Consider the following 21247-nt stretch of genomic DNA (forward strand, 5'->3'; position numbering starts at 1 on the left):
CTTAAGTTTTATTAGATCGGTTATCTGTTTCGAATAAATTTTTATTTTTCACCGAAAAATTGAAGTAACATGTGGTAAACAATTATTTTCACTTTAGAAATCGTTGAAAAAATACTTGAAATAATATGTTTACATCCCTAGATAAACTGTTTTGTATACAGTGTAACATGATTATAACAGGCATTAGTTAATATCAATTTGTTTTTTAACATGTAATTTTTCACATTTTTCACGGTTTAGAGTTGTTAGTAGAGATGTCCAATATCTAGTTGTCCAAGTACAGTGAAATTAGAAACACATTTGTCACTTCATAAAGTTTGGATGACTTTTTAAAAATATGCTTTATCTTAAATTAAAACATTTTATATCCTTGTTTTAATTATTTCAAGCATGTTGTAAACAACTAATGATAACTAATCTAAATGTTTTAAATTTATGTAGAACTCTACTGCATCAAAACAAAAAATTTCAATCACTTGTATTTTTTCTGTTTAGATATCTGTTTGAAGATCATTAAGGAAAGGTCCTTATCTAAAATATTATTCATTCAATTGAAAAGAAACACACAATGTTCTCTGCATTTAAAAGATTAGCCGGAAAGTCTGATGGAGTTGGCAATGTATCTCTTAGACCAGCTCATCAATCTATGCCAACAACTTTACAAAGAAAATTTGCTAAAGGCGTACAGTATAACAGTAAGTATAGTAAACTTACTTCAGCAAGAAAGTAAATTGCTTCAACTAACGGGAATTCTATTTTAGTGAAAATTATTATAAAAGGTGATAGAAATGTAGGAAAAACTTGTCTATTTCATAGACTTCAAGGCCAAAAATTTATAGAAGAATATATACCAACAGAAGAAATACAAGTAACCAGTATTCAATGGAATTATAAAGCTACAGATGATATTGTCAAAGTTGAAGTTTGGGATGTTGTAGATAAGGGTCGACGTAGGAAAAAATTGGAAGGTTTGAAAATGGACAATTCACAGTCTGAAAATATTGAGGAGCCTGCTTTGGACGCAGAGTTTCTTGATGTTTATAAAGGGACCAATGGTGTTATTATTATGATGGATATTACAAAATCTTGGACATTTGATTATGTACAAAGAGAACTTCCAAAAATTCCTAGCCACATCCCAGTTATTGTCTTAGGAAATCATTGTGATATGGCACATCATAGAACAGTTACATCGGATCATGTGACATATTTTATTGATTCCTTACACGAAAGAACAGCGCAAGTAAATTTGTCGCTATTATTAGTTATAAATATTTTAGATAACATGTTCCTAACATTCTACTTTGTCATTTTTCACAGGTAAGATATGCAGAATCATCTATGAGAAATGGCTTTGGATTAAAACTTCTGCACAAATTCTTCAATCTTCCTTTCCTTCAATTGCAAAGAGAAACATTATTGAAACAACTTGATACTAATGAGGAGGAGACACGTTTGACAATACAGGAACTTGACCTCTTTCAGGACAGTGATGATGCCAATTATAACAAATTCTTGGATAATCTTGTTAACAGAAGAAGAGCAATTGCTGACTCTGTCTCTGCCAGTATTCTAGTCCCTAATGTTACATCTTCTTTGAGTAATCATAATATATTATCTTCCAATGGCAACACAAATATAAATGCTGAAGTAAAACGATCAATTTCCATGCCTGCTGGTCCTATAGGAGGTGGAACCCCTATTCCGGTAAAAAGTCTAGATTTAAAATCACTACCAAAGAAGGAAAATTTTATAAATACTTGTGAAAATCAAGTAGTTCCTAGTAAAAGCTCACAGGCCATATCAACATTGTCCCCTACACAAAATATTTCAAAAACAGACACCAAGGTGGCTGAATTGTTAAATGATAATACTGATAGGCGAGATTCGATTAACAAGCCACAATCACTTATGTCAAAGATATTTGGTAATAAAAAGGAAGATGAAGTGGACAAAGTAATACACGTTAATAACTCGAGTACGAACGTACCGTTAACTAGCGTTGAAGACTTTGTTCCGGACGATGGACCTTTAGATCGATCGTTCTTAGAAGATAGTAGTCAAATTTCACCACAAAAGGTACAGCATGACGAACTGGATTCTGAAAGGTATGCTGCGTGTACACAAATAAAACAAACTGGTCGGTAGTTTCGTTACTTTTAATATTTGAAATGTCGTACTTTTAACAGTGATACTGAAACTGCGAACCCTTTGGTTGCCGGTTACGAAGATGATTTATCATCGACCGACGAAGCAACACCTCCCATACAACCGAAATTGGCTGAGAATCCGTTGAGCAAACAGAAACACAAACGCGAAACTTTATCAAACGCAGAAATAAATTCAGAAAAATTACGACAAATCACTAAACGTGATTCTATTTCATCTATAGACCAAGAATTCCAAATATCGAGCAATTATGATATAAATGAGCAACAAGGGATTAATTCGGACGCGTTCGATAGTTGGCTCCGTCGTGATTCCAAATGGAGGCAAAGTCCCGAAGGCGGTGAAGATGTAAGCAGTAACAGCACCAGAAAAGACAGACTGGAGTTGAGTGATAAAAGTTTAGACGTTAGTGTAACAAGTTCTAATGTTCATTTAGAGTTACTCGACAATACTAGTGTACGTCATATGAGTTCTGATGGTGGCAGTCCCGTGTTAAGAGAAAAGAAGAAACATAAAGAGAAGGCATGCATAAGTTGTAACATACTTTTAATGTAATTCGACTCGTTTTCTTGTAACATTATCACAAATTAACAATATTTTTAGGCGGAAGACAAAGAGAAGAAAAAGAAGAAAAAGTCTAAAGACAAAGAGAAAGATAAAGAGAAAACAGATAAAGTAGAAAAGAAAAAGAAACGTTCGTTACATCGTACCAGAGATGAAAAGAGAGAACGCGATGAACTTGAAGAATTTCTTAATGGTTCTGTAACTAGAATTGGTGTCGATGTTGCCTATGAAGAAATATAGCGTTCTCAACTGACATTTCATTTCATTTCTAATTAGTAACGTTGTCTTCTGGTAAGACGCGTTAAAACGTCATTTAATATTGAATTTGCAAATATGAATTTCATATTAATGCTTGCAAATATTTTTAAGGCAAGCGATATATGATATAAAAGTTCTGTTGATATAAAACTGTTAATATCCTTTATATGATAAAATAATGTCATCAACTGTAACAAAGAACTTTTGACAAATAATTTTTCATTAAACACTGTTCGTTAAATGATTAATATATACATACATACATTTATCAGATTAGCATTCCATAAAAGATTTAACGTAAAAATGGGTGTAATATTATTTTAAATTTAAATATACATTTTATCACTGTATATTAAAATTATTTATTTTGATACATCGAAGTTTTACCAATTAAATCATCGATGAAGCTTCGTGTTAATAAGTGTAAATAAATAAATAAGAAATTGTCATATTAAATGATAATCTACTTTCAAACTTCCCACTGAACGTAAACGCCCTCTTTTAAACTTCACGGCGTATCTGTTGAAACTTCTCGAAAATGTAATCGAAGCATGTGCGAATTTGCCGGGGACATTTGATACCTGGTATTATGTTAATGTTGTGCCGACAGTTATATTTTGTATTGTATTCCTTGTAATTAAAGGATATTGAGTATGAATCAGTGAAAGAAAAAGCAGAAAAATGTCATCTTATTTGCGCTCTATTCCGAATAAATTTACACCTTTTGTTAATACACGGAGGCAAGTAATTAATATCGACCATCAGTTACCAAATCATGTTAAATCGTCTCTGTTTTTAGAAGAGGTGAGTACTTGAAAGTTTTCTGTAATAATTGTTAATCACGTGTGTTTAAACAATATTTTTAATCGCTGTCATTTACAATTTCCCTTCAAAACCCTTCTCATATTATTATGTAGAATAAGTTAACCTTACTATACTTTTTTTTTTCATTTTATTATGTAATAATCATTTTGTTGCAGAAATTTCATTAAAATTTAAGTTACTTGGGTTTTTTATTTTCGTGATCCATTTCCATGTGTTAGCATTTCACATATTTTTATTATGTTGAAGAAGAATTCTATGTTGCTTATAAGTGTTTTTCAATCTCAGTTTTTAGATATACAAACAACAACAACAAACGTAACAACAAATTCTAAAGAAAAGACTTTGAATTCTGTAGTTGCTTCGTTAAGTCAAAATGTACCAATTGTCTTCTTCAGTACTAATATTGAGAAGCCAAAGATATTAAGCAAACGGTATAATGGAACTAAACATCAAGTAATGAAATTACAACAACAGAGACTAATGAATGTTACCATGTTAAATGTAATTAATTCCGATGCAACAAATATGGCTGTATTAAAGTATAATAGACAGTGGGAAAAATCTGTTACAACAAATTTCAATGATAAGAATTTTGATGTACCATGCACAGAGATGGTATTAGCCAAAAATGTATTTAATGATGCCTCACCTAACTCAGAAAAGAAAGGCATTCTTTATACAGAAGTTTCTCCTAATGTGCAAAATGAACATGAAAAGAAAGCTTCTATGGATCGTAAACCATCTGAAACACAATTAATAAATATATTTAAAATTCTTCAGGATGATGTATGAATTTTTCTTATGTAAAAAAAAAGAATTACTTGGAATGATATAAAATCTAACAAGATTTTATTACATCAATGTACATGTTTCTTTCAGTTACCACTTTTGTTTGTTAAACAATTCAATTATGCCATATATACAGAGGATATGACATTTGTGAACAATATTAAGGGTACAACATGTGTGTGAGTATATAATTACAATATTTTTATTACTTGTTTATATAAAAAATAGTAGCACATATATTTGAAAATGTTTTATAGGGGAATACTTAACTATGTTAAACAAATAATGTTTTTAAAGATAATAGGCCATTTAAAGTATGCTTATATTAAATTAGATGTTTTAAAAATGACTATTCATCCTGAGGATAATAGCATTAAAGTTCGTTGGCGTATAGTAGGCATTTCTGGTACACGTATATTTCTTACATTTTGGAAATTTAAAGTTTGGAATGTTAAGGATAATATACAGCATACGTCGTCGTAAGTAAATTCACATTTGTGTTTCTTACAATAAATTACAGCTTCTATCCTTGTTCTTATTAAAATAACCGACATTAATAACTAAACTTTATTAATAGATGGTATGATGGATTTTCGACATTTTATGTTAATAACGACGGTAAAATATTTAAGCACGTTGTGGATAAGATGATGCCTGATCAGGATGTAGAAGAAAAATTGAAAACACCCATTGAAACAAAATTGGCATTATTCGCTGCTTTATTATCCGTTGATTCGCTTTACTTAAATAAATTTTGTTCAAAAAGATATCCCCAATTATTTCGAATAAAATGAGATATTTATTGAATATTTTTTAAGTTACTGCATTAGGTAAAGAATAGAATAAATACTGAAACTACACTACCCATTTTGATATATTGTTTAACAACCATATTTGTAGAACTGTATGTGAAAATTAGCAGAAATATTTACACTTTGTGTATAATTGTAACAAATTATAGCTATTTAAGATTTAAAAAAATGTTTTCTTTTTCAATGTTTTCTAATAGATGTCACAGTAGTGACATGACCCAGAAGCACATGAACATTTTATTATTATTTATTGGTATCAAAAACGAAAAGGTATTTTGTTTTTAGTACTATATTTGATATTTATTTTACAATATTTTAATGAAAATATTTACATTTCAGATAGTATGTAATATAATGTACAAAATATTTGGTAAAATCTGCAGTTAAAGTTTCAACATCATGTTTTTTTCTTTATTTTATTGTTCATATATATAAATATTATTGTTCCATAGAAATAAAAAATATTCCATTTTACGTGAAGAATTAAATAATGTGTTGATTGTATTCAGTTGCACACAAGTCCTATAAAGACACATAACTTTAGAGATAGAGGTAAAATTATAAATAGTCATTAGATATATGAAATAGATATTTACCTAGATAATCATCCATTAATGTTCCAATAGCAAACTGTAAATAATATGGAATATTATTATGAAACAGGATACTAGGATAAGATATTAGGATGAATACTCACAATTCCTGTGGCATCGACTCTTGTACCAACAATTTTTAATCTTATTTCATCATCTGGTTGAATAATTACATCCTGCAATATATGACATAATTTACAATTTATATTATTTATAATATATATATCTGCTGGGATTGACTGAAAAAAAAGTTTGATATTTCATAAACCACAACTATAAAATTACAATTGATAGAAAAAAATAACTTACATGGTGAGATATAAAACATGAAAGTGGTCCTATTTCAGCAAACATTCCAACCTAACACAATTAAAGAGAAGCTTTTCTACATTGTATCTTAGATATTTAGTTTGTACATTACATGTTTACCTTATTCACTTGTGTCACAATTGCATCTAATACTTCTCCTTTAAATGGTCTAAATACAATGGCCTTATATTTAACAGGATATACTACAAAACCTTGTCCTGGTTGTATGATTCCTGCACCTATGTTATCTATCGTTGTTACAGCAACTACAAAACCATATCTGGAACACAGTGGAAAATGAATAATAATTATTTAATATAAATATGCCACTTTAATTATGATGATAAACTTACTTTCCTGTACAGGTGCCTTCCACTTCAGTGTATAGCTTCTGTTTCACAGTATCTAACAACTGAGGTCCAAAATATCTGGGGTGTAATAAAATTTCGTGTTCTAGTGATATCTGTAAGAATAAGAAATACAAAATGGATCATTTATGTTTGTACATTAGCAAACGTTCTCTATCGTTAATCGTTGTACAATTATAATACACAAATATATAAACAGGTTTTTTTTTTTTTATCCTTGGATAGTTTACGTTGAAATAACTCACATGATAAAACATGTTTTATTTCAATGGTATTAAATAATATTACGGAGTAATAGTATTAAGAGAATTTCACAATGAATATATATTTGAACTGTTCCGGTTTTTTAGGTTACACTGGGGAGACGAGTACATATTATTCTCTTAAAAATTTGTTACTCAGTAATGCATTTTTCGAAGATATACAATTTAAATTTATATTATTTTCCGTTAAACTATTTACTCGATTTATTGTAAAAAAAGAAAAATATGTATCGATTGTAGAAAACAACTCAATCAGCTGACAAAATTACGCGCGTTATTTACATCTGTGTAATAAGCGCCGTGACGAAATACGTAGTAAAATGTATAGGGCTATTTTGAACCTCGTCCGTGGTAGAAGATGCGAAATATGACAGTTTACATTATGTATATCGATATTCATATTTCTGCACTTTTTAGGTCTCTTTTGAATAATAAAAATTAATTACAGAAAATCACAACATATTAAAGTTTAATGCAGAAAATATATTTAATCTACTTCGTTTCATAGTTGATATACATTATTGTTGAAAAGGCAACTAATCTAGCGAATTTTTTCAAAAAAATTTGTATACATTGTATATGTTGGAAGTTTGTAAGTTATTGGTTAGCATCGTCTACAAAATTTAATTTTTGTTTAATTTCCAAGGCTAATTTATATCCAAGTTCTGGTCGACGATCCCTTCCTTCGACCATTGCTTTTACCTGACTCGAATTTACAATTACTCCATTGTCAGCTATAACTGTTGCTTTAGTTTTTTCAATATCAACTAGATCTACACCTCGGCTACAATCATCGATAAGAACAGTCCGATAACCACTTTTGAGTGCATCTACCGCAGTAGCCCCGACGCAAACATCGTAGGCTAATCCGCAAATATATATGTCTGTTGCCCCTTTTCCTTGTAATTGCGTAGACAAACTTGTGTCCATCATTTTCTTGTTATCCCAAAAGACAGAATAGGAATCTACTTCTGGGTTAGTCCCTTTGTAGATTTTGATCCCATTGTCTACAATTTTCAGATCTTTATGAAGTTGAGCGCCCCAAGAGTCTTGAATACAATGTCGTGGCCAAAGACGTTGCTTTAATAGTGGCGGACCTTTGAATGTAACGGTATCGTAAACTTGTGCTGCTTCTTTGGAGATTCCACTACTAGGATCAACTTCTCTGTATAAAAATCAAATATTTAACTGATAGATTTCTGGATAAAAATGCAATAATAAAATTTAGGCATTGGTAAATTACCTAAGGTGTAAATTATCAATAAAAGATACATGATCTATAGGATGCCAATCAAGAGAGTAAAATACTCCATCAAATTGTACAGTTTCCAATAAACGATTAATTGGTTCAATTACTTCTGAGCCATCATGTTGTGCAGCACACTGCTTGATATTCAAAGAACCCGTTATAAAATCATTCTGCACGTCTACAATTAAGAAAGCACTCTTTGGACGAGTACATACTTTAATCCAACGATTCCAGCATATCTAAAAACGAGGATATTTAACGATTATTACGATCTAACAATTCTTACGATAATAGAATATTTCGAAATATAATGTACCTCGAACTCCTCTCTGTCAATTCTCCCATCTCCATTCAAGTCAAATACAGAATATATCTTCTTCAACTGATGTTCTTCGACATTATACACCTTTCCGCGATCATTGCGAAATAAAGCACGACAAATGAATTCAAATTCTTGGACAGATAAATATCCATCTTCATCTTTATCAAATGCAGTAAAACACGCATCCATGTTTCTTTGCTGTAACTTGTTGTTCCTAAGTTATTCGTTTAATCAATATTCACATTAGCAATGTGCAGTCATATTATATACACTACTTTTGACACCTTTTCCAAGTTGCTGCATTTATAAAACGTGGTATATTACTGTACAATGTACTTTAGTTTAACTGCAGTGCAGGGCATCTAGGAGAATACCAACAAATACCATCTGAATCTTTAATATAATACTCTGATGTGGAGGTATAGAATAAACGAATTTGAAGAAATTTCTAAAACTGTTTTATTGCTACATGTCTTAGATTAAAAGTTTACAAGAAAAAGTAGTATAAAATCTGTTTGATCCTAGTGTTTATTAATCGAACAACGTGCGACGATACACGGTGAAAATAAAGGATCATTGTATTAATCTTTGATGAGTCAGTAACGATACGTTAATTATTGCTTCAGGTTCCTGCAATTCATTTATTTTGTACTTCATAGATTCTTCATAAGCGTATGTAACAGATGTATCTGTGAGCTGCATATTACACGTTGCTAAAATTAAAATACAATTGCGTAATCGTGCGCAAACTTCGCGATTTGCTTGAGGAATTCTTGACAAATCTTGCGTGAAACCGCCTTCTGATCTATCAGTGTCTTGTTTACTAGCTCCAATCCATATATAACCGTTATTTCCTAATATCAAACTTGTACCACTTTCCAAATTGTGAAAATGAGTTTTCTTTCTTTTTATGAGTGCCGGTGAAACCTTCAACATTATACCTTGAGACAATTTACCATACTTTAAAACTCTAGTGTGCAAAGAAAGGGAACCATCTACAAAAGTACTTTGCACTTCTGCACAAATTAAATCTCCTTCTTGAAGATATCTTCTCATAGTTTGCTCATCTTCTGCAGACCTTCTTCTCTGTAGATTACAATTAGAAAGGAAAGTTATTTAAATTTAAGTATGGATACTTGAACTAGAAGAAAATTAAACTAGAGAAAATTATATTTGAAATATCATACCAATTCTCCACCTGGTAAATTAACACTAGTGAGTAACAAAACTGAGTCAAGTTTGGAATTTGTGTCGACCTTCCATCGTTTTTGTTGTACTTCAGTTATCCGACCAACAATTACATCGCCAATTTCGCCATGGTAACGGGCTTTCAAGGGTCTTATCGAAATAAGTTTGTTAACTTTTTCTAAAACACCAGCCACGGACGCTCGTAGTGTGTTTTCATCGTCTACGTACGTTCCATGTCCCCTAATAAGAAGGAAGGATGAATGAAAGTTGGATCGGTTTTTTGTAAAACGGCAAACAGAATAGAAAGAATCACCTTAAAAAGTCAGGCTGACTGGAAATTTCTTCTCCCGGCGTATATATTCGCGGTTGATCTTCATTTTCTATTAAATTTAGATTAATTCTATTCGATGCCAAACGTACATTAATAGGTGGATATTCCTCCATTATATATAAAAATCCTTTTTACGTTTTCTGTGTATAATAATTGTTGCTTATACATGTAAATATGTTTTATTTAACGTGCATTACATGGTGCACACACGTATGATGACATTTAAGGTTACATTTAAGTGACACGTGATTAAAAGGCGCGATGTAAAGCATGAAACATAACAGTACTGTAAGAGCTGCTATCTACTCGTTGCATTTACGACCATTACTTTACGACCATACGCATCAAGATGGTACATACATGTTTATAAAACACTATAGAATTATTCTAAACTAACTTAAATTTAGCATTTTTATGAAGCAGAAGACAGGTTAATTTGAATCGAGAAGTTATCGGTCGTTCGTATTTAGTGAGTAGGAAATATGTTAAGACGTAGGGACGTATGGATTTAAATTTATGTATTTAAAATTAACTGACAAGAATAAATTGTTATCTGTTTAGTGTTTTACGATGGAGGATTTTGTTCCAACGCGAGTGTCAAGATTGAAAGAAGATGCTGGAAAGGAGTTCGTGTCGGTTAAGTACGAACGGCGACAGAAAAAGAAGGCAGATGTCGATGAAAGTAAGAAAGGTAACGAAGCACGAAGCTCAAAATTTGTTATGAAAGCAGATGAAGGAAATGAAAATATGGATGAGAAGAAAAGACAGGAATTAGAAATGAAACGCATTAGATACGAGGTTATGAAATTCGGTATGTCTGGTTTGAAAAGTGTAGAGGCAGACCAGGCACAACTTGCGCTCGCTTTGAGTTTAGGGGCAAAACCCCCCAAGAGAGAATACATTAATTACAAAGTGTTGAAAGATGAAAAAATGAAAAGCAAAGAAGCAGAGAAGAATAAGGTAGTACTGAAATCAGGACTGGAAAGGAGTTTAACGAAACATAAAACTAAGAAACCTCGTAAGAAAGCTTCCGACGGTATATTAGAGGTTTATGGTAAAGTAAGTAAAAAATCATCATCAGGTAAAAATAGAAAATGAAAGCTTGACCGTAAACGTTTAAAATATTTTTAGTTACTTTCTTGATTTGTTACAACGTTAACTACTGGTCTAACAGTAACATGTTTCACGTATTGTATATTATATATGAAAAATAACAAGTAATAAAATAATATTTTTATATATTTGTGAATTCATTCGGGCCAGCCTTGAGCTTCAGTAATAGGATACATATATTTGCCTATGCATATTTAAAATAGATATTCATGTAATGTTCATCATGCCGTAAGGGAATGATTTGGCATTTAAAGGACCATGGTTTTGCATTCGATCGAGGTCAATCAAAGGCCACAGCCGTTGGTGCCACCTCGAGCAACATTTGAAGGAAGGCATTCACTCCTTCTGTAAATAAAATAAAGAATTGGAACAGCAGCTACATTCTACTTTTTTCTTTGTTTTCTACGAAATATTTGTGGAAAAAGTAAGGACGCTTACCCATAAATTTGGGCACATATCCATATTTAACAAACGGGAGGTAGACGAGCATGCCCGCTAATATGAATCCAGCCGCGTACAAATATTCGATTTGAGGTTTGTCGATGATTGGTGCTACAATTAGGTACGCAGAGATTACGAGCACAAGGATGGGTATTATCAGCGGACATTTATATGGCCGTGGATGATTTGGTCTGGTCCTTCGCATCACCAATAGAGCTAGCATTGCTCCGCCGTAGAATATCCAAGCGGTAAAGGAAAAGAAATCGATCAAAGAATCTATGTTTCCCGATAGTACCATCGCTCCTAATGGGTAGGAAAATATAGAACATTACACAGAGATGGATAAAGTACGAAACAGAAGGGTAAGGTTTGTACCTGCAACGAGGGAGTGAAAAATAAGTCCTGGTGCAGGAGTGAAGCGCCGCACGTGCACGTAACTGAGACAGTCGAGTAAGTGGCCTTCTCGGGACGCGGCGAAACAAAGTCTACCTGCTGCAAAGAGAGTACCATTTGCGGAACCAAACGTGCTGATGGCAACCGAGAGCGGCATGAGCCATGCCATAACGCCAAGAATCCGATTTCCGAAGGTCTGGAAAATGTTTGTTCGAACTTGGGTTGGGATTTCATCGGGGATTATTATATTTCATCGCCGGTTAAGCACGGGAAATACCCTGAAATTTTTACCGGTAATTCGATAAATTCTATAGAGCAATGTAGAGCGTATGTAGGTTAATAGTAGAAGTAGAAAAGAAGTAAAATTGCGCTTGCACGGCAGAGTGGTTTTACCTCGTACACTTGTGATCTCGACGAAAAATCAAAGGTAAGTAATGGGTTTGTAAACTGATTGTTATTTGAAATATTTTTATTTTCTTGTAGCCACGGCTAAAAAGATAAAAAAGACGTAGGTTGATGAAATATTCAATTACGATACAAGTATGTTAAGTTTGAATAGAAATTTGACCGAATTACCGGTAAATACCTATAAATATCGTGTACCTATATGAGAGATAAAGAGAAGAGAAGAGAAGAGAAGAGAAGGAGAGTATTATAAATTGTCTTACCACTGCGACGGCTTCGCTTTCGATCATTTCCGAGGGTGACATGACGGCTAAATAAGAGACGTTTATTAACGCGTAACAGAGTGTAACAAGGGGTATGCCGATCATAATGGAGCGGGGCAGATTTTTCGAAGGATCTTTGATTTCTTCGGTAACGTAATTGAGGTTGTTCCATCCGTCGTATGCCCATAGACCGGTGTAAAAAGCTGTGGCTAATCTGCCTATATTAACGGTACTGCCGTCCATCGTGTCGAAAGCGCCCTTGAGATGCTGCGTATTACCCTGTATCAACTTGTAAGAGCCGCCGGCAATTACAACGAGTATGGCAATCAATTTGGCTGCGGTAAACGCGTTTTGCACACCTGTCGCCAGATTGACGCTGTAACAGTTTACCAGCAGTATAAGTATGATGGCCAGAAGTGCTACGATCTTGACGACTTCCTCGGGTGGATCGCAGTCGGCCGCGAAGGCCTCGACCGCGTACTGCGCAAACGAGAGACATATTATCGCCATCTGAGATGGTTTCAAGACCAATGTGGAGACCCACGAGAAGAGGAAGGCAGGTGGTGCGCCGAACGCGTCCATGAAGTATGCGTACTCGGCGCCGCTGCTCGTGTTCATCGTACCCAGCTCAGCGTATGCTAACGCACCGCACAGACTCAACATGCCGCAGGCCGTCCATACGAGGAAGCTGATTCCGATACTGCCGGTTCGAACCAGAAGCCCTGACGGCGAAACGAATATCCCGGAACCTGAAAAACAATTCGTTTTCAATGCTTGCTCCAAGGTGTCTAATTGTAAGGTGAAATGGTGATCGTTACCTATCATGGTACCAACGATTAGAGCCACCCCACTGACGAGTCCCACCCGTCTCTTGAGGTGAACAGAGTTGTTCTCCTCTGGGTCCGCCCCCTCCAACCCTCCACCCCCTCCACCCCCGTCTTCATCATCTCCCAGGTCCCCAGATTTAACTTCTTTCTGTTTCCGTTCGTGTAGCTGTTGCTGTTGCTGTTGCTGTTGAAACGGCGAGGTGGTGACGACGTGGTTCCAGCCGTTGCTGCTGCCGTTGCTCCGGATCGATCGCGAGACCAGCGTCGCTTCAGGAATTCCATTCCATCCACCGCCTTGCAACTGCTGTTGCGACTGATTCCCGTTGCTCGTTTGTGGATCATGTCCCACGGTAGCTGAAATCATATTCCCCCTTTCTTTCCCCCGTCTTTCTCTTCGCCCTTTCTCTCACCTTACTATTGCCGCGCTCCCCTATCCAATTACAACTTAATACCGTAATTGTTACCTTCTTTGTACATCGTTCATTAGAGTGCTCGCTCTAATCCCTCTATATCTGCTAATCGTGCAAATTATCGCAGAGAAATATTATATCGGTTTGGGTCTCCCGTTAACTTCTCGACCTACAGCTGCATCGTGTCTCGGCTATACTTTCTTTCAAACCGACTGATGAAAGATATTTCCGTGGCGTCCGAACAACCGCCGCACGATGTGCGACGCGACGCGGCAGTTTAAAAGGCGGTAAATCGTTGAATTTGTATTTATGTATGTCGCCACGTGACGCCCATTATTATATTATTATCGCGGAGGCGTTGTTGCTACCGTAATAGTTCGCATGGCCAGGTGCCAAGGATTTCTCGTGACCGATTGTGAGATCAGTCCACCTTCTTCTTTACACGTTTGCGAGCATACGTGTCACGTGTACCCCCTACACTGCACAATAGCGATCAGTCCTGTTTTCGAACGAACCTTTCACGTCAATTACCACCAAAATCAAAACTATCGATGGTGGTTTAGATAACACGGATACCGATAACACGGAACATGCGAACCAGAGGTGCATTCAAACGTTACGCAACCTGTGAATTTGCGTTATTTCGAACGAATTCGAATCCCGAAGCGACGGGACCCCGGTACTATGCAAAGCGTGCGTGTGGTTTCGCCTTCAAGGTGACCTTTCGATAAAGGATTATCGACATTCTTCACGCATCTACGGTTTATCGTTGTAATATATTTAAATGCCGCCCACTCGAAAAGAAAGTATTGTTTAATTATTCTTCCCTAAGAGGGGGAACGATTCGTTGAAGAGCACAGTCGCGTTGCTATATTTTTTACCCGCCTGCTTAATACCGAGCGATTCTAGTCTCGTTTGCACTTTCCTTATCGACAAGTGGGTTATAAATGCCTTTGTCAGCTTTGTAAAAATTGCTAACCGTTTATGTCGACACGTGACAATGTATCGTTTCGTAGAACGTAGAACGTAGAACGTAGAGGAGGAAAGAGATCTGTAATTTCAAGCACCGATGAAAATCATCCAAGATTTGTGGCTTTAGTTAACCGTTTGCAATGTGACGCAATACGGCTGAGATGACTCGAGCGTCTCGAGAGCTTCTCTAATTGATTGTCTGCATAGACGTCGTGCGAGGAGACGTTTTAAATTTTATAATTTTCAGCCTAAAGAAATAAGGGGAGAAAAAAAGAAAAAAAGAAAAAAAAGAAAGAAAGAGGGGAAAAAAGAATGAGAATTTGAACTTATTCAAATGTACATGTAATTTGATATTTCGTTTGTCCCCCTATGTAAGGAAAGTAAGTTTAATAATTTTAAACGATATTTGACCAACGAGTATTATTGCGTGGTTATACTTGTGCCCCATGACCAAACAGAGAATTAGCTCGCAAAATTCGTCGAATTGAACTGGTAACACGATATGCCAACACGGACGTTCGCACTGTACAGTAAACAGTGTCTGTCAACAGTGGCGAGTCTTTCTATTCTCTGGTAGAAAATAAGGATTGTTCTTCACCGTACGTTGTTTTTCGAAAAGATTCTTTTACTCGTAAAGTTCAATTACATCTCGTACTTCTTCCCTTTTCTTTTTTCGTTATCCGTATGAAAAAAAAAAAAAAAAAAACATCTTGGTTGCTACTTATGCGTTGTATGAAAACCCTCTTCTAAACTACGCTAATGCCTATTGTGGTAAAGTGTCGTAATAATCCAATTGCTTTTAATTGATGGTTCGCGCGAAAGAAACCGATCTCCGCGCGAGGTCTCGGCTGCGAAAGAAGATCGTGCGCACGACCGAAGATCTTTGCTGCTTGTAAAAAGAGAATAAAGAATTACTCGATTCGTTTTCATCGAACGCGCGAAATAAGATTGTGGGGAAAAGGGAGGGAAAAAATCGCAGTTAGTTGCACGTCAAGTTTTATACAGTTGACGACTCTTTCTTTATTCACGGTGATCTACTCCGACAGGTGAACGATTTGTCACGACGCGACGCGTAAATTTCTAATCGATTCTCTCCCTGGTGTTCGTAAATTGCACCAACTCGCGAAAATATCGACGGGTTTCAACTGCATTTCAAGCGAAATCCTACTTGCTAATTCGTTCCTGTTACGTAAATATTGTAACGCTGAGAACGTTCAATTTGTTCCCTACGTCGAATCGTAAAAATGTCCGTATACATACCCGTATATAACTCTGTTGATTTACAGCCGTATGACATTGGTCAATGGTTTTTATTTCGCTCTATCGATCGGTTTGTTGCATTTAGCATTGTCTATAACTCGAGGAAAGAGAAGCGAGAGAGCTTAGAACCGTATTTCACGTAGAAACTCCAGTAGAAACGACGATTCTTTGCTATAAAGAAACTGAATGGAAAGAAGATGGCCGCGACGGGTATTCGAGATTTTCAAGCATCTGATGCTGCGACACATTTGCCGACCGAACGGTTTACAGAGAGTTTTTCTGTTAAAATGAACGCCGCTTCGAACACGTTCGACGTAACCCAGATAGTAACGAGTGAACACCACTATCAGTAGAATAAGACGTATTGGATTGCATAGAAAGAATAATTGGCTTAAACGAAATATGTACGTCGCAGAGAGTAGTACTTATCGTCCACTCTTCGCTGAGCAGAGTTCGTTGAGAGAAGTCGTTGTTCGTCTATTCGTGGCGACTTCGCACGCCAGATATTCATTCTCAAGTATTCGAGATGAACTGTGAAATCGTGCGTGGGAGGAGCATCGAGATTGAGATCGATATATCGATATCGAAGGATCAATTTTCTATAAAATAAGAATAACGCCAATATCCTTCTGTCGATAATCGTTGAGAAGATAAAGCAAGAACTAACTAACGTTAGTAGCAACTGATAAATTTCTTCTCGCGGCGAAAACCACTTACACGCGACTGTCTTAAAATATACCTATTGGCTAGATTTAACGCGGAGGCGGGCCTGGAAATCCGATTCCGTCGTTGAAAAAGTCAAAGTAAACAAAAAAGACGAGCCTGCATGAATGGGGAACATCGACGAGTGTTCTTGACTTGGGTTAATTTGGCATTGCTGCTCACTAGGAAGTTAAATCGGAGACGCAGATATTTTCGGACTGTCTTAAGGATATCGTACACCTTACACGTTCGAGTTTCTCGTTTCGCGGGATGACGCAATTTCTCGTGTATTTCGACTGTTGCATAACCATCATTTTTTTCTTCTTCGATCATATTATGTACGCATTTTGCTTTTCGATCCGCCGATAAAGTCTTCTTAGAATTCGATTCGTCTTGGAACGATGCGTTAAATCACGCTTATATTAACAGCCAGTGATTCGTTCTGAACAACTGAAATTACGTGTCACGCGTTACGTTACAAAGGTGTTGAATAATGGAAGATTGCAATTGACTGAACAAAGGTATAAATGAACGAAGCGAAACAAGTGTTGTCGCATGTACCACTTTGGCACACACGTGCACCCTTGTTCTATTACCAACATGAGGATGCAACAACAGGTTTTATTTCACCGCCGAATTCTATTTCTTCCATATTTCTTTGGCAAATAACCAATTTCCGATCACTTTCACCTTTCGTTTATTTATCCAACTAAAAATCATAGATTCTGTTGCTCTTTCCCAGTGTGTTTATCCCGTTTACGATTGAATCATTTTTATGCAATTGTTGGAATTGATGGTATCGCGCGAAAATCCAACTTAAAAGTATCAAGGAGAAGGCTACTCTCCGAGAGTGGGAGTCGCGTTTATGAATGAACAACCCGGTGAAGGTAAAAAGCGCGCGAATCTTTCCAATTATGAACAAGTGGCGGCTCTACTGGTATATAATAGGGTTAACGCGATGTGACGCGGTGAAACGACGAGAAACGCGGCAGCGGTACGTAAGAAAAAAATGTCGCTCACCTCGTTTGAAGGGCGCGACATGCATGACTCTAAGAGGGACCGATAAGAAGGGCGGACTGTGAGACCGCCTCTCATGACACCACGCCGACTTTTCGGTGCAACCACTGTCTCTGCCGTCACAGCTGTCTTCGACCCGCCGACTGCCTGTCTTTTTCCGCTAAATTCGCTCGCAAATCTCTAGTTCGCGTTTCAAAGGGCGACTCTTTCGTACGCCCCCTTCTCTTCGCTCTTTGTTTCCAACGATGCCACTTGATTCCGATCAGACGACTCCTCTCCTCTTCCACCAGAACGCTTTCGACGATTTCGCTTTTCCTCCACAATTTCGACGAGAAAATTTACGTATGTATCATGTGTGGCTGTAATATTACGATACGACTCGCACTGATCCACCTCCAACGATGAACTGGGCGTTCGACAGAGGGAGACGTACCCGCCAAAGAGCGAACAGGAACGAGGTCGGGTAGGGGAAATAGAGAGTGCAAGAGGGAAGGAACGATAGGAGCACGAGCGCCCAGCGTCGGCGCTCAAACTCGCTCGATATCGTTTTTCTGTCTTTCCACTTCTATTGGATATCTACGAATTCATTCTCTAATACTTTAACTACTTCCTACTTCTCACCCTTATGCCATTTAAAACGTGTTGCTAGTTTCTAGTCACTAATGTGTATTTCCACATTTCCTCCACGTTTAATTACGAGTACAGCTTCTAAACACGACGTAACAATATTTATACATTTTATAAATAATGTTGCATGTTTTTCGTAACGTTTATTCGGTAGTTACATATGTAGCAAGAATACGAATATATTTAACGCGTGTTTTGACTTTTTCATATCGCAACAGTAGTAGTAAAATCAATGATTACCAGTTCTCCACTGATAGAAAATAATTCATTTTTTTAAAACAGCAATGTATAGGAGAACAATCTTGTACTCTAGCTTCTTACTAAATTCAACCTATCATTTTCGAAATTTTCTCCGATAGTACATGGCATAAGTATGCCAATACACACTACGAGTACTAGTGCATTTCTTTCAATTCGTATTTACACGTTAGAAATTGCTCGATGTGTGTGAGAACCATAAGAACTAGGCTATAAAGGAAATTTCAATGTTATCGACAAAGGAGTCTTACCTCACAACTGCGGGTCATGTCCACGATTTCGGAAGTTGCTTTATCTCGTAAAATATTAACTGAATATTGTACTATATTGTATCGTGTATATGTGAAATAAACAATAACTACATTGTGTCGTATATTTTTAAAAAGATTCAACTTATCGAATGCAATTTAGGAAATATAACAAAACGCAGTTTATTTTTATCATATACATAATTTTACAATAAAAATTTCATAACTTTTAACTTGAAACTATAGTAATCTCTCACGTATACATTATAAACGTAAAAATCTTGCATTATCATTTATATACATCAACTTGTTTCAAATGTTTTTTTAACAGTGACAAATACACATTTAACAATCATTTAAATATCATTTGTAATTTTTTAAGCAATATTTAGTTCGTTATGTGCTTCTTATATACTTATTTATTTTAATCAGGTGTAATAACAACATTTGCATATACAAAGATAGCTTTTTAAGTGTTTTGTAGTATTTAATGGACCTTTAAAAAAAATCTTTCCTTTAAGTATCTCTTCTTTCAGAACCAAATTTTCTTCCTCTATTTCAAACGAAACTCGGTAGAAATATGTAAACAAAAGTAATTTATTTGTGTATACTTATAGTCAATATATTCTTCTTACTTCATATTGAAATTCAACTTTTAATAAAACAAATGAATGGTTGTTTTACAAATATTTTTATGCCAGGCCAGCTTTTGCGTGCAGTTTCATGTTATAAAACAAGACTGTAATTATGTGCAATGTACATAATATTCTTTCATTAATTATTTATAATGATCATTTATGTATAGTACAAATTACAAAAAAATAAATATTGGGAATGCTTCAATGTGCTTTAATAAAATAACGGTAGACAAGAGTTGCCAGCACCCCAAGTACAATAGGAATCAGCCACGATCTCCAAGAACCACTGCAATTGCCAATCATCACATCACGTTGCAGCATCGACTATTTGCACATCACACATTTTGAATTTAAATAATGTTACGACTTGGATAGCACAAATGTAACTTACAGATGATATAATACATGTTGTTGCAATGTATCAGAAAAAGGCACATAAGTATATTGTTAAGAAAGAAATAAGCATCTTCCTATAATAAACTTCAATTCTTAATTGTGCTATCCAATGAGTATGGATAATTGAACAATGACAAGTACAACACTAATGCAGAAAAATGTTAGTAACAAAATTATATACCTGTAATGCTTTTGTTAGTAATCATTTTTAGTATATATGGTGCACATGGTAGTAATAATTTATTTAAGAAAATGTTATACCTAGAACTATCTCCATCAGGCAGATGATTTAATTCACACATTTGTTCCTCTTCTCCTTCCTCCTAAAATTCATAAATTTTCATCCATTTAGAAGAAACGACATTTCTGCAATGCTCTAAACATTGCTTTGACACTTTTAAATCTTACACTTACTTTTGCTAATTCTCCAATCTTAAAGATTTCCATCAATTCTTATTGATAATACAGAAATAGGAAGTATGACACATTGACACTTTTAAATCTTACACTTACTTTTGCTAATTCTCCAATCTTAAAGATTTCCATCAATTTTCTTGCATCACTTGAGTGACCGATATCTTCGAAGGCTTCTGTACAATCTCGACCACCTTGTTCCATAAGAACTTCGTCTCCACCCGGATGCTTAAATTTCAAATATAAAAGAAATATTTTTACATGCGTTTGTATCCGACCGATAGGTTCTTCGAAAATAGTACGAAATATATAATTACACTGATAAATTTAGACACATCGTAAATTTTACGGTTAATAATAAGCCACAAATCGTCTCTATCAGTATGCTTAGCAACTTCTTCCCGCGTGTATACTTTCGTACAAACGGCATCAACAGTAGAATTCTCGAGCGCCATATTTTTTCTTCTGCAGTAGACAAAATTTTATAGTAGATGTACGAATATTGTATAGATATTACTGAAAGAAATGAATAAAATATTGAATACAGTTAATAACGTATTGTTCAAGTTATTATTACGCTATCCTTCGTTTAACTAGTGAAAATCGCGTAAAAATCTTATACGGTAACTTATCCGTTAGCTGCGACCGCAGCTATAGTCTGAATTTAGTGAATCGGTTAGTATATTTCGATAATGCGAATTTACACTCATCTATGATAGTAATATTGAGTGTTAAAAAGCTTTGTATTTTTCCTTTATTATTTCAAGGCTGTCAGTAACTTTTCTTCATTGTAAATTGTTCTTAATCGATATTTCGTTTAATG

General features: G+C 35.2%; 7 protein-coding genes across 10 annotated transcripts; 3 read left to right on the forward strand and 4 right to left on the reverse strand.

Annotated features, from left to right (window-relative positions):
• The first annotated feature begins 510 nt into the window (after window positions 1–510).
• Window positions 511–2973, forward strand: LOC108571718 (rab-like protein 6). The gene is made up of 5 exons (XM_017933830.1): window positions 511–695; window positions 762–1243; window positions 1321–2108; window positions 2190–2691; window positions 2773–2973. Exons 1-5 carry the CDS (start codon window positions 569–571, stop codon window positions 2971–2973), a joined length of 2100 nt encoding a protein of 699 aa, XP_017789319.1. The 5' UTR covers window positions 511–568.
• A 594-nt stretch (window positions 2974–3567) lies between these two features.
• Window positions 3568–5399, forward strand: LOC108571745. The gene is made up of 5 exons (XM_017933857.1): window positions 3568–3795; window positions 4102–4602; window positions 4696–4784; window positions 4863–5084; window positions 5183–5399. The coding sequence occupies exons 1-5, from the start codon at window positions 3673–3675 to the stop codon at window positions 5397–5399; spliced, it is 1152 nt and encodes a 383-aa protein (XP_017789346.1). The 5' UTR covers window positions 3568–3672.
• On the reverse strand, window positions 3629–7231 carry LOC108571868 (DNA-directed RNA polymerase II subunit RPB7). Of its 2 annotated transcripts, none has more exons than XM_017934024.1 (7): window positions 6933–7231; window positions 6673–6782; window positions 6440–6599; window positions 6320–6370; window positions 6115–6249; window positions 6002–6047; window positions 3629–3642 (listed from the first exon to the last, which is right to left on the reverse strand). In XM_017934024.1, the coding sequence occupies exons 1-7, from the start codon at window positions 6942–6944 to the stop codon at window positions 3629–3631; spliced, it is 528 nt and encodes a 175-aa protein (XP_017789513.1). In that variant the 5' UTR covers window positions 6945–7231. The 2 variants fall into 2 exon arrangements, with proteins under 2 accessions (XP_017789513.1, XP_017789512.1); XM_017934023.1 differs by lacking the exon at window positions 3629–3642 and adding an exon at window positions 5861–5939 and having other exon boundaries at window positions 6014–6047.
• Window positions 7232–7547: 316 nt separating this feature from the next.
• LOC108571719 lies at window positions 7548–10261 on the reverse strand. The gene is made up of 6 exons (XM_017933831.1): window positions 10023–10261; window positions 9709–9949; window positions 9143–9607; window positions 8516–8725; window positions 8194–8438; window positions 7548–8115 (listed from the first exon to the last, which is right to left on the reverse strand). Exons 1-6 carry the CDS (start codon window positions 10151–10153, stop codon window positions 7548–7550), a joined length of 1860 nt encoding a protein of 619 aa, XP_017789320.1. The 5' UTR covers window positions 10154–10261.
• A 186-nt stretch (window positions 10262–10447) lies between these two features.
• On the forward strand, window positions 10448–11138 carry LOC108571874 (uncharacterized protein C1orf131-like). Its single transcript, XM_017934033.1, has 2 exons — window positions 10448–10509; window positions 10602–11138. The coding sequence occupies exon 2, from the start codon at window positions 10611–10613 to the stop codon at window positions 11136–11138; it is 528 nt and encodes a 175-aa protein (XP_017789522.1). The 5' UTR covers window positions 10448–10509; window positions 10602–10610.
• Window positions 11139–11299: 161 nt separating this feature from the next.
• On the reverse strand, window positions 11300–18232 carry LOC108571873 (b(0,+)-type amino acid transporter 1-like). 3 transcript variants are annotated; one of them, XM_017934031.1, is made up of 6 exons: window positions 17847–18232; window positions 13474–13836; window positions 12656–13404; window positions 11970–12183; window positions 11592–11897; window positions 11300–11498 (listed from the first exon to the last, which is right to left on the reverse strand). In XM_017934031.1, exons 1-6 carry the CDS (start codon window positions 17869–17871, stop codon window positions 11434–11436), a joined length of 1722 nt encoding a protein of 573 aa, XP_017789520.1. In that variant the 5' UTR covers window positions 17872–18232; the 3' UTR covers window positions 11300–11433. The 3 variants fall into 3 exon arrangements, with proteins under 3 accessions (XP_017789520.1, XP_017789519.1, XP_017789521.1); XM_017934030.1 differs by lacking the exon at window positions 17847–18232 and adding an exon at window positions 16125–16189; XM_017934032.1 differs by lacking the exon at window positions 17847–18232 and adding an exon at window positions 13947–14429.
• Window positions 18233–19678: 1446 nt separating this feature from the next.
• On the reverse strand, window positions 19679–21075 carry LOC108571800 (cytochrome b5-like). Its single transcript, XM_017933942.1, has 5 exons — window positions 20970–21075; window positions 20742–20889; window positions 20524–20652; window positions 20272–20333; window positions 19679–19900 (listed from the first exon to the last, which is right to left on the reverse strand). The coding sequence occupies exons 2-5, from the start codon at window positions 20877–20879 to the stop codon at window positions 19816–19818; spliced, it is 414 nt and encodes a 137-aa protein (XP_017789431.1). The 5' UTR covers window positions 20880–20889; window positions 20970–21075; the 3' UTR covers window positions 19679–19815.
• Window positions 21076–21247: the final 172 nt, after the last annotated feature.

This window comes from Habropoda laboriosa, unplaced genomic scaffold (genome assembly GCF_001263275.1).
Source record: "Habropoda laboriosa isolate 0110345459 unplaced genomic scaffold, ASM126327v1 scaffold99, whole genome shotgun sequence".
NCBI lineage: Eukaryota > Metazoa > Arthropoda > Insecta > Hymenoptera > Apidae > Habropoda > Habropoda laboriosa.